At 43.6% G+C, this 11263-nt stretch overlaps 1 protein-coding gene across 4 annotated transcripts in view; it reads left to right on the forward strand.

The window, feature by feature from the left end:
* The window catches only part of rpl36 (ribosomal protein L36), a 65648-nt gene extending 55349 nt beyond the window's left edge, over window positions 1–10299 (forward strand). The window contains exons 1-4 of one of the 4 annotated variants that reach the window (XM_072482664.1): window positions 97–167; window positions 2674–2768; window positions 8649–8783; window positions 10170–10299. In XM_072482664.1, the coding sequence (XP_072338765.1) occupies window positions 2676–2768; window positions 8649–8783; window positions 10170–10259 (318 nt within the window). In that variant the 5' untranslated portion in view covers window positions 97–167; window positions 2674–2675 and the 3' untranslated portion in view covers window positions 10260–10299. Of the gene's footprint in view, window positions 1–96; window positions 168–226; window positions 249–1990; window positions 2106–2673; window positions 2769–8648; window positions 8784–10169 lie in introns of those variants that run through there. The other 3 variants (XM_072482663.1, XM_072482665.1, XM_072482662.1) reach the window with 3 other exon arrangements.
* The last annotated feature ends 964 nt before the right edge of the window (window positions 10300–11263 follow it).

Raw genomic sequence — 11263 nt, forward strand, 5'->3', positions numbered from 1 at the left:
TAAACTGGTTGCAAAAGACTTCAAACCCGCATAACACAAGATGGCGGCATGTTGCCGCTCCAGAGCTAATCACGTGATCACAGCCTGGGACTGAGCGGAAGTACTGATATCCCAGCATTCCGTTTCCCCTCGGTCTTTCCGGTCCCTGCGCCAGAGCGAGGAAGTGGGTAAGAAGATGATATTTGGGTCGATCAAATTTAAATCGGCTTGTTATCTGAACCATCCTGGGGTTGGTTGACTCATGTTGGGTAGGAATGTGTAGAGCAGCGTTGTGTATGCCAGTTGGACTGATTATTTTATGTTGAGTTGTCTCATTTGAATAATTCTTTTCGGAAGTCCGGACGAGGCCTTTAAGCAGTGCCGTGAGAACAGTTGGCCGAATGAATCCAAATTCCAAGATCACTGATGCAGTGTGTTGTCCCCTGGATCTGAGCTGAATTACGTTTTTTTTCTGAAGGCCCTAACTCCACTTGGTGTCGGCCCCGTTGCTGGCAACCCCGGGTACTTCACCGGAGTTCCGTTCTGCATTTATTTAGCGTCTTTAAGGTAGTAAAATGTTCTGAGTGCTTCCCAGGAGCGTGCCACGATTTTACAGCGAGCGATCTGAAGCGATACTCTGGCAGAAGACAAAAAAAATAAGTGATGAAGGAACGTTTGAAAGAGTGTCTTAAAGGAAGAGGTTTAGAGAGGGCCTTCCACAGTTTGGGCCATGGACAACTGAAGATGCAATCATTGAACAATTAAAGTCAGGAGTGCTCAAGAGGCCAGAATTCATGGAGCACATGCATATCTTGCAGAGTTATGGGCTGGAACACATTAGAGATGGGACAATGACATGAAAGTATTTGAAAAAAAGCTGGCAGTGTTACACATAAAGGAGCTGCTGTGGACCACTGAGCAGAGAAGTGATGGGTGATTGGAAGTTTGAGAGTTGAGACCAGACAGCAGTGTTTTGGATGACCTCAAGTTTATAGAGGATGGAATATTAGGAGCCACCCAGCAGGGGTGTTGGAATAGTTAGGAGGTAACTGAGATATCGAAAAGTTTTGTGAGCTGAGGCAGGGGGGTGGATTCAAACAATGTTAGAGGTATAAAAAGAGTGTGGTTGGATCATCTTGAGGCCAAATCCTGCTCAGCTGCTTCCTTGTGAGGGGAGTGGAAAGTCAAGTGTGTAAGGGGTTGCCATCTCGTGGGTTAAGGTCTATCTCGGAGATATGGTACAAAACCTAGATTGACCTGCAGTGCTTGGGGAATGCTGCACAATGGGAGATAATGGGGCAGCACGGTAGCATTGTGGATAGCACAATTGCTTCACAGCTCCAGGGTCCCAGGTTCGATACCGTCTTGGGTCACTTGTCTGTGCGGAGTCTGCACATCCTCCCCGTGTGTGCATGGGTTTCCTCCGGGTGCTCCGGTTTCCTCCCACAGTCCAAAGATGTGCAGGTTAGGTGGATTAGCCATGATAAATTGCCCTTAGTGTCCAAAATTGCCCTTGGTGTTGAGTGGGGTTACTGGGTTATGGGGATAGGGTGGAGGTGTTGACCTTGGGTAACGTGCTCTTTCCAAGAGCCAGTGCAGACTCGATGGGCCGAATGGCTTCCTTCTGTACTGTAAATTCTATGATGCCGTTGCATTATACTGAAGTAGATTTCTCTGTTCTAGTCATTGTATATTCCTCAATCAGCACTGCTAAAAAAAATTGCATTGCTATTTATGGGAACTTGCTGCCAGCAAATTGGTTGCTGTATTTCCTGTTTTTTCAGGTTTGGCCTCTGTATGTAGGGAAGTGAATAAAGATTTGAACTATTGTCGAAAGTCTCCATTTGGTTGTAGAAGTGTGCTTAAGTGTGGTGTTTACATATGTGGTAATATTTTTGCCTGCATGCAATAGTGTGGTCATTACACAGCGGTTGTAGTTTCCTAAGATCTAAAGCACTAACATTACCGCTCTCCCTGAACAGAGGCTGGCTAACCTGCCTAGTGTCCAGTTTTGGGTGTTTTGTGTACTGCTAAAATGGAGGGAAATCCAGCAGGAGACTAAAAGTACACCTTTCAAACCAGCTATAATTGCCTGGTAACATCACTGATTGTGCAAGGACCTTCAGGCAAGTAGTGTACACAATAGAAAAATGGCTTCAGTTTCTAATAGCAGTGCAATTTTGTATCGATGGTTGGACAATGTTCCTAAATTGTGTCTATGGTTCAGAAATAGGAAAATAGTTAGAAAATCAAACCGGTTTTTAAAGAGCACATTTCACAAACCCAGTATGGCCCATTGAGTTACTTTTGAAGTGGAAGTCAGTTTGCTCTGTAGGCACATTCAGCAGCCAGTTAATGCATAGTCTTATAAAAATCAAATGTTTTGATTGAAGGATGAATGTTGGTTAGTGCATTGCAGAGCTCACTATTCTTGTGAGCTTTCATGTTCACCTGAATAGGCAGATAAAACATTTACCAGACTGCACCTCTACCAATGCAGCAATCCTTCAGTATCACATGTAGTGTCCACCTACATTGTGTGCTCAGGAGTGGGGCTTGTATCTACAACCTTCTGGCTCATCACGCTGAGCAGAGTTATTGCTGACGGTATAGAAATTGCATTGAACTTTTGAGTTGTATGTAAATTTTAATGTGTTGACTGCTAAATGTCATTGCCCTGGTTCTTCTGTGTAGAAATGGCGATCAGGTATCCGATGGCAGTTGGCCTGCGCAAAGGTCACCCCGTAACCAAGAATGAGACCGCCCCAAGGCAGTGCCGTAGAAGAGGGGTGAGTACAATATATCTAGTTAAAGGAGCTGAATGTATTAGTTTAAAAGCCTTTTGTGGGGGGTGATAAAACAGTAGTATTAGCATGAAGGCAGGCCTTATTGTGAGCATTGAGCATAAAAGTCAGGTTGAGGAAAATCACTTTTTTGATCCTCCATTCAGGAGTGCTGACATATTGAGCAGTGCTCAGCTGTCTTGAGCGTAACATTCTTGGTCTGAAGTAAGTTTTTAAGTTGAAAATTCAGGGAGGGTTTGGGTGTTTAGCCAGAGATCTAAAATTGTCTGCATGGGTCTCAACCCCACCACTCAAAAGATATGCACAGTAGGTGAATTGGCCCTGTTAAATTGCCCCTTAATTTGGAGGCAAGGGGAGAATTGGATACTCTAAATCTAATTGTATGCTTTATTTTAAATGGTAGCACATAGATTCTATTAAAGCTGTGCAATATGCAAGAGGTTAGCAATGGGACATTTAGAATATCGTAATACTATCAGGCAGGGTCAACATAGTTTTGTGGAAGGAAATCATACTTGACAAAGTTATTAGAATTGGACAATAAAGAAAAGGTGGAGTTTATTTGGATTTTCAAAAGCTATTTGATAAGGTGCCACATAAAAGGTTACAACACACATTAAGAGCTTATGGTGTTGCGGGGTGATATTAGAATGGATAGAGGACTGCCTAGCTAACAGGAATCTTAGACTCGGGATAAATGGGTCATTTTCAGGATGTAACTAGTGAACTGAGAGGGATCAGTTCTGGGGCATTAATTGTTTTATATGATTTATATAAATTTTTAAAAAATAAGAGTACCCAATTCATTTTTTCCAATTAACGGGCAATTGAGCATGGCCAATTCACCTACCCTGCACATCTTTGGCTTGCTGGGGTGAAACCGACGCAAACACAGAATGTGCAAACTCCACACGGACAGTGATCCAGAGCCGGGATCGAACTTGGGACCTCGGTGCCGCGAGGCAGCAGGGCTAACCCACTGCGCCACCGTGCTGCCCCTATGATTTATATTAATGACTGTAATGAAAGAATCAAATGTACAGTTGCTAAATTTTCTGATGACACAATGATGGGTAAATAGATAGGTAGTTGTGAAGGGGACATTAGTAGTCGATAAAGGGATATGGATAAAATCTACAGTGCAGAAGGCGGCCATTCGGCCCATCGAGTCTGCACTGGCTCTTGGAAAGAGCACCCTACTTAAGCCCATGCCTCCACCCTTTCTCTGTAACCCAATAACCCGACCTATCCTTTTTGGACACTAAGGGCAATTTATCATGGCCAATCCACCTAACCTAGGTTAAAAGAACTGGCAAAAGTTTGGCAGATGGGAGTATACTGCTGTTTTAGCTCATTTGGCTGGACAGCTGGTTTGTGATTGTGGACTGAGGCCAATAGCACAAGTTCAATTCCCATACCGTTGAGGTTATTCATGAAGGCTCCGACTTCTCAACCTTGCCCCTCGTCTGAGGTGTAAGGATCCTCGGGTTAAATCACCACCAGTTAACTCTTCCCCCTCAAAGGGGAAAGCAGCCCATGATCATCTAGGACTATGGTGATGTTACTTAACTGTTCAGGACAGGATGGCGAGTCAATACTTAAAGTACAGTACAGTTTGTTCACCCTTGCCCAAGGAGGGACAAAGTTGCATTGGAAACAGTTCAGAGAAGGTTCTCTCGGCTGATTCCTGAGATGAATGGTTTGCCTTATGAGGAAAGGTTAAGCAGGTTTGCCTATGCTCATTTGAGTTTAGAAGAGAGTAGTGTGACTTTATTGGAACATAGAAGATTCTGAGGGGGCTTGACAATGTGTGTAGTGAGAAGAAATTTGCTATCATGGGTGACTCTAGAACTATACATATTGGGACGAGCAGGAGAATGTTAATTTGACCCCTCGAGCCTGCTGCACCATTTGATAAGATCAAGGCTGAGCTGAGGGCAGCACGGTGGCGCAGTGGATTAGCCCTGCTGCCTCACGGCGCCGAGGTCCCAGGTTTGATCCCGGCTCTGGGTCACTGTTCATGTGGCATTTGCACATTCTCCCCGTGTTTGCGTGGGTTTTGCCCCCACAACCCAAAGATGTGCAGGTTAGGTGGATTGGCCACGCTAAATTGCCCCTTACTCTAAATTTTTAAAAATGGCTGAGCTGATTATTACCTCAACTCTACTTCCCTGTTTAGCACCACCCCCCACCACCATCCTTAATTGTCAATCAAAAATCTATGAAGCTAAGCCAATCCAACCTCTGCTGCTCTCTGAAGGTGGGAAGATAATTCAAGACTAATGATCTTCTGAGAGAGAGAAATTCTCCCTCAATCTAGGATGGGCAACCCCTTATTTTAAAACTATGCCCTAGTTCTAGTCTGACCCACAAAGGGAAGCATCCTCTCAGAGGAACACCTGTCATTCTTCTAAAGTCCCAATGGCTACAAGCCCAACCTGTCCAGATTTTAAAAAGAAATTGGAGTACCAAATACTTTTTATTCTCCAATTAAGGGGCAATTTAGTGTGGCCAATCCATCTACCCTGCACATCTTTTTGGGTTGCGGGGATGAGATCCATGCAGGCATGGGGAGAATGTGCAAACTCCACACGCGCCAGTGACCCAGGGCCGGGATCGAACTTGGGTCCTCGGTGCCATCAGGCAGCAGTGCTTTTTTTTTTTTTTTTACAAATTTAGATTCCCAATTCATTTTTTCCAATTGAGGGGCAATTTAACGTGGCCAATCAAAAATTCAAGACTGCGTTGGACAGATTTTTGATTGACAAGAGAGTTGAATTGTTGGTAATAGGAAAGTGACGTTGAGGCCATAATCAAATCAACCAAAATTTTATTGAATAATTGTACGTGCTCAAGGGACAAAATGGCCTACTCCTGCTATTTCTTATGCTCTTTCTTATACAAGGATCCCAGTACTGAACACTGCAGAACCCTGCCAGAAAGGCCCGCCTTCAGTCTTATACTACCTATTGACCAAAACTCATTGTTTCCAGTTTGGGGTCCAATTTGCCACTTTCCCTTGAATCTCAAATGCATTTCATTTTATGACCAATCTGTCGTGTGGAATTCTGGCAAAAAGTTTCTGAAAATTATGTGGACTACATTACCCTCACCGGTCCTTGTTTTTAATTTAAAAAGGCAGCACCGTCTTTTTAAAATCCATGGTGATTGTTCGTGATTAACCTGTGCTTCTGTAAATGCAGATTTATATTGTCTCAACGTCTTCAAATATTTTCCCACAACAAAGGTTAAGCTGACTGTTGTGCAATTACTTGGGCTATCCTTTCTTCCCTTTCAATTGACATTACTATGTTGCAGTCCTCCAGTTCTTCGACCACCCCACCTATAGCCAGAAAAGACTGGAAACTGATGGTCACAGTTTCTACTATTTCTTCCTTTGCTTCTCTTAGCTTAAGATGCATTTCATCCAAGCCTGGTGACTTAGCTGTTTTGAAAGATGCTAAATTCTTTAATACCCTTCCATCGTTGTGCTTATCCCATACAATATTTCATGTGAGCAGCACGGCAGCATTGTTTTTCACAGTTCCAGGGACCCGGGTTTGATTCTCGGCTTCGGTCACTGTCTGCGGAGTCTGCACGTTCTGTGTGCAATTCCTCCCACAAGTCCTGAAAGATGTGCTTGTTAGGTGATTAGGACGTTCTGAATTCTCCCTCCAAACAGGTGCGGAGTGTGCCGACTTGGGGATTTAGGATTTTCACAGTAACTTCATTGCAGTGTAAGCCTACTTGTGACAGAAATAAAAATTATTATTAACTGCAGTTTGCATTGTTGCTTTCTTTTGTTTAGGCTGGTGCAAATAACTCATTAAAAAAAACACCCCCATCTTGCACCAATTACCTTTTTGGTCTCTAATTGACCCTACTTAGTTACTGTTTTGTTCTTTATGTATTTATAAAACATCTTTAGGTTTTCTTTGATTTTAATGATTTTTATTTTAATGCTCTGTGTGGTAGGCTTTCTGCAATATCGAGCTTTTGGCATCTGTCTTTATCCTTGCCTCTATACTCTATGTAGATTTGTGAGTGCCTCCCACTGCTCTGACATTGTTTCCAGTCTACCTTTTCTAATTTGTGTCTCAGCTTAGTAAAATTAACCTTTCCCCTCTGGTTTACCTTTATCCTTTTCCATGACTCTTGGAAATATGACTGAATTATCACCATTGCAAAAATGCATTCCCACTGATGCCTCTTAGACCTACCCAGATTAATTATCTAAAACTAAACCAGGCTGATCTTTCTTCTGTTGACTTTGCTTAAGTATCAGCTAAAAGGTTCTCTTAAATGCCTTTTTAAGAGATTCTGTGGCCGTTGTACCTTTTGCACTGCAGTTATTCCAGTTTTAGGACTGCTGAAATCTCCTCCTGTTATAGCCCTTTTTTACACTTCTCAGCAATTTGTCTACTTATATGCATTTCTACCTTCCTCTGACTGTTTGAGGGTTTATAGAACACTCCCAAAAGTGCGATTGTCATTTTTTATTCCTCTATTCAAGCCACGTGGCTTTATTCAGTGTTTCGTCTAGCACACCATTCCACCTCACATGGTTTCCCCCCCCCCATCTCCTCTGCCTTATTCACTAAATTATTAGTCCTGGTCCTGTCGAAATACACACCATCCAGCTTGTATACGTCCCGCCTCCCCAAAATAGCCCCAATGCCACAGGAATCTAAACCCCCTCCCTCCTGGATATCTCTCCAGCCGTGCAGCGCAATCCTATTTCTTTTTTTAAAATCTGGGCAGCACGGTAGCACAAGTGGATAGCACTATGGCTTCACAGCGCCAGGGTCCCAGGTTCGATTCCCCACTGGGTCACTGTGCGGAGTCCTGCACGTTCTCCCCGTGTCTGCGTGGGTTTCCTCCGGGTGCTCCGGTTTCCTCCCACAGTCCAAAGACGTGCAGGTTAGGTGGATTGGTCATGCTAAATTGCCCTTAGTGTCCAAAAAGGTTAGGAGGGGTTATTGGGTTATGGGGATAGGGTGGAAGTGAGGGCTTAAGTGGGTTGGTGCAGACTTGATGACCGAATGGCCTCCTTCTGCACTGTATGTTCTTTGTTCTAAATTCCTTGCATTCTGAAGTGTGTGTACGTACACCCTTAATCACAACCCCATTGTCTTTTTCCTGGCCTTTGTTTCTTTGATGTTTTCTGCCTTCTGTTTACAGTTTTACAGAATAATTGGTTGATGCAGTTATTCAGAATTTAGGTTCTTTAGACAGCACCTTCTTCCTTCTGAATGTAAGCTCAGGTTCTGACCCGCCTGCCAAGCTGGTTTCGCTCACACCATAAGGAAAACCGTAGCACTAATATATTAGTCCTGGGCCTGTCGAAATACACACCATCCAGCTTGTATACATCCCATCTCCCCCAATGCCACAGGAATCTAAACCCCCTCCCTCCTGGATATCTCTCCAGCCACCCATTCAGCAGCGCAATCCTATTTCTTTTTTAAAAATATAAATTTAGAGTACCCAATTTTTTTCCCTCCCAATTCAGGGCAATTTAGCATGGCCAATCCACCTACCCAGCACATCTTTGGGTTGTGGGGGTGACACCCACGCAGAAACGGGGAGAATTTGCAAACTCCACACAGAGTGTGACCCGGGACCTCGGCCCTATGATGCAGCAGTGCTAACCACTGTGCCATCGTGCTGCCCACAATCCTCCTATTTCTGTTCTCACTAGCGTATGGCTCCAGGAGCAATCTGAAGAATACTGCCGCTAGTTTAATGGATACCTGGAATTGTAACTGAACGTTGTTATTGGGAGCTCTTGAGATCCTGAGTTTTCTTTTAATTGAGATCCTCAGTTTTCTTTTAACTCTTGATTTGTTTTGTTTTTTTCCTCAGCGCCTAACCAAGCACACCAAGTTTGTCAGAGATCTGATCCGTGAGGTCTGTGGTTTTGCTCCCTATGAAAGGCGTGCAATGGAATTGCTGAAGGTCTCTAAAGACAAGCGTGCACTCAAATTCATCAAAAAGCGAGTAAGTAACAACTTGTAGTGCCAGACATCCGAGTTGCACTTGTTCAGGTCTTGTGCATAAATAAACAAACCGTTGCAAAGGTTTTTAGAAAGTGGGCAACAGCATTTATGCCTGTCAATAGAGATGGCGATAGTTAGATTCTGATTGTTGCTGCTTTCCTTTGCAGTTGCTCATTATTCTATGATGAAGTTAGTAGCCGTAAAATGGCAAAATAAGCTCAAATTAGAACCATTTTCTGCAAAGCACGTCAAATCTTCTCAGATGAAGGCATATCAATGTTGCTTGACAGCTCAGAACACAAGCGATTTGGGGTGGCATAGCGGTTAGCACTGCTGCCTCACAGTGCCAGGGACCAGGGTTCAATTCCAACCTTGGGTCAATCTGTGTGGAGTTTGCACATTCTTCCATGTCTGTGGGTTTCCTCCCACAGTCCAAAGATGTGCAGGTTAGGTGGATTGACCATGCTATTGCCCCTTAGTGTCCAAAAAGATGTGTCGGTTAGGTTAATGGGATTGGGTGGGAGTGAACTTGGGTGAAGTACTCTTTCACAGGATCAGTGCAGATTCGATGGGCTGAATGGTCTCCTTCTGCACAGTAGTGATTCTATGGTTTGTGGAATATGTCTGAGTGATGTATCCTGAATATATTTTTACAACAGAAAGTGAGGAAGTACTTTATAAAGGATATCTCCTGAGAGTTGCAAATGGGCTTAGCTGTTGTAGCTTCAGTTGTTTGCTGCTTGATATACTACCTAGACTTGCATGTGAGGAATGAGTGCAATACAAAAACTTAGAATAATTGGTTGATGAAATTATTCATGATTTAGGCTCCTCAAATAGCACCCTTCCAAATCTCTGGAAAGACGAGGGCAACATACATGGGAACGCCACCACCTGGAAGTTTACCACCTGGACTTGGAAATATACCACTGTTCTTTCACATGGGGCTGGTTTAGCTCACTGGGCTAAATCACTGGCTTTTAAAGCAGGCCAGCAGCACTGTTCGATTCCCGTACCAGCCTCCCCGAACAGGCGCCGGAATGTGGTGACTAGGGGCTTTTCACAGTAACTTCATTGAAGCCTACTTGTGACAATAAGCGATTTTCATTTCATTTCACTTGCTGGGTCAAAATCCTGGAACTCCCTCCCTAACGGCACTGCAGCTACCTACACCACAGGGAATCCAGTGGTTCAAGAAAGCAGCTCCCCACACCCACAAGGGAAATTAGGAATGGGTAATAAATGCTGGCCTAGCCGGCGAAGCCCTTGTAGGGGATAGGAAATTCCATCTGTTGTGCACTTTTTAGTATAATTGGCAAAGTTTTATATTACGATTTCTCTGCTTTTTGGTGCGGCTAAATACTAACTGGTGTTCATTCTTTTCCAGGTTGGCACTCACATCCGTGCAAAGAGGAAGAGGGAAGAACTCAGCAATGTGCTGGCAGCAATGAGAAAGGCAGCTGCGAAGAAAGATTAATCTGTACAAAGTTGCTACCATTAAAGTTATTTCAAAGTTACCTGTTGTGTTGACATGGACTTAATTTACAGTTTATTGAACCATAGACTAAGAACAGTATTGAACTTTATTTTTCATGGAACCATAGATTAAGAACTGTGGCAAGCTTGAGGAATGACTATAGAAACCTGAAAAGGAGGAATAAAAAGATAAAAAGGGAAGAAAGAAATTACACTAGACAGTAATATAAAGATTGTAGAGCTTTTTTCCAGCTATGATTAGCCAGTCTCCATTGGGCCAAATGCATTTCTCTGTTCACTGCAATTGTAAGTGCTGAACTAAATTAGCCTTGGGAGCAGAGACAGGAGAAACTTAAAGGACTAAAATTTGACATCGTAGGATGTGATTGAAACCTTGAGTGGAGGCCAAAATAATAATCTTTATTGTCACAAGTCGGCTTACATTAATACTGCAATGAAGTTAGTGTGAAAAGCCCCTAGTCGCCACACTCCGGCACTGTTCAGGTACTCGGGTGAATTGGACATTCTGAATTCTCCCTCTTAACGGCAGGTCTTTCGGGACTTGTGGGAGGAAACTGGAGGAACCCCACGCAGACACGGAGAACGTGCAGACTGCACATACAATGACCCAAGCCGGGAATTGAACCTGGGACCCTGACACTGAAGAAACAGTGCGAACCACTCTGCTGCTCACGGGCAGTGGATGTGTAGATTATGAATTTTTTTCCCCACAAATTACCAGGTTCTAGAGGTCCCTGTGTATTGGAAGTTAGTGCTATGGATAACTGATATTCTCCCTCCTTTTCACGAACTTCCCAAAATTACCAGGTTCTAGAGGTCCCAGAAGTTAGTGAAAAGGAGGGAGAATATCAGTTATCCATAAACAAGATGAGGGCTTATAGAGTTGTGCTATATTAGTGCGGAGAGGAAGCAGAATAGGGATCTGTAGGACATTTGAAGCATACAAGATTGTAAAAAGGTTCAACAGAGTTGACATGTTAATTC

The sequence above is a fragment of the Scyliorhinus torazame genome, chromosome 18 (assembly GCF_047496885.1).
Source record: "Scyliorhinus torazame isolate Kashiwa2021f chromosome 18, sScyTor2.1, whole genome shotgun sequence".
NCBI classification, from domain to species: Eukaryota; Metazoa; Chordata; class Chondrichthyes; order Carcharhiniformes; family Scyliorhinidae; genus Scyliorhinus; species Scyliorhinus torazame.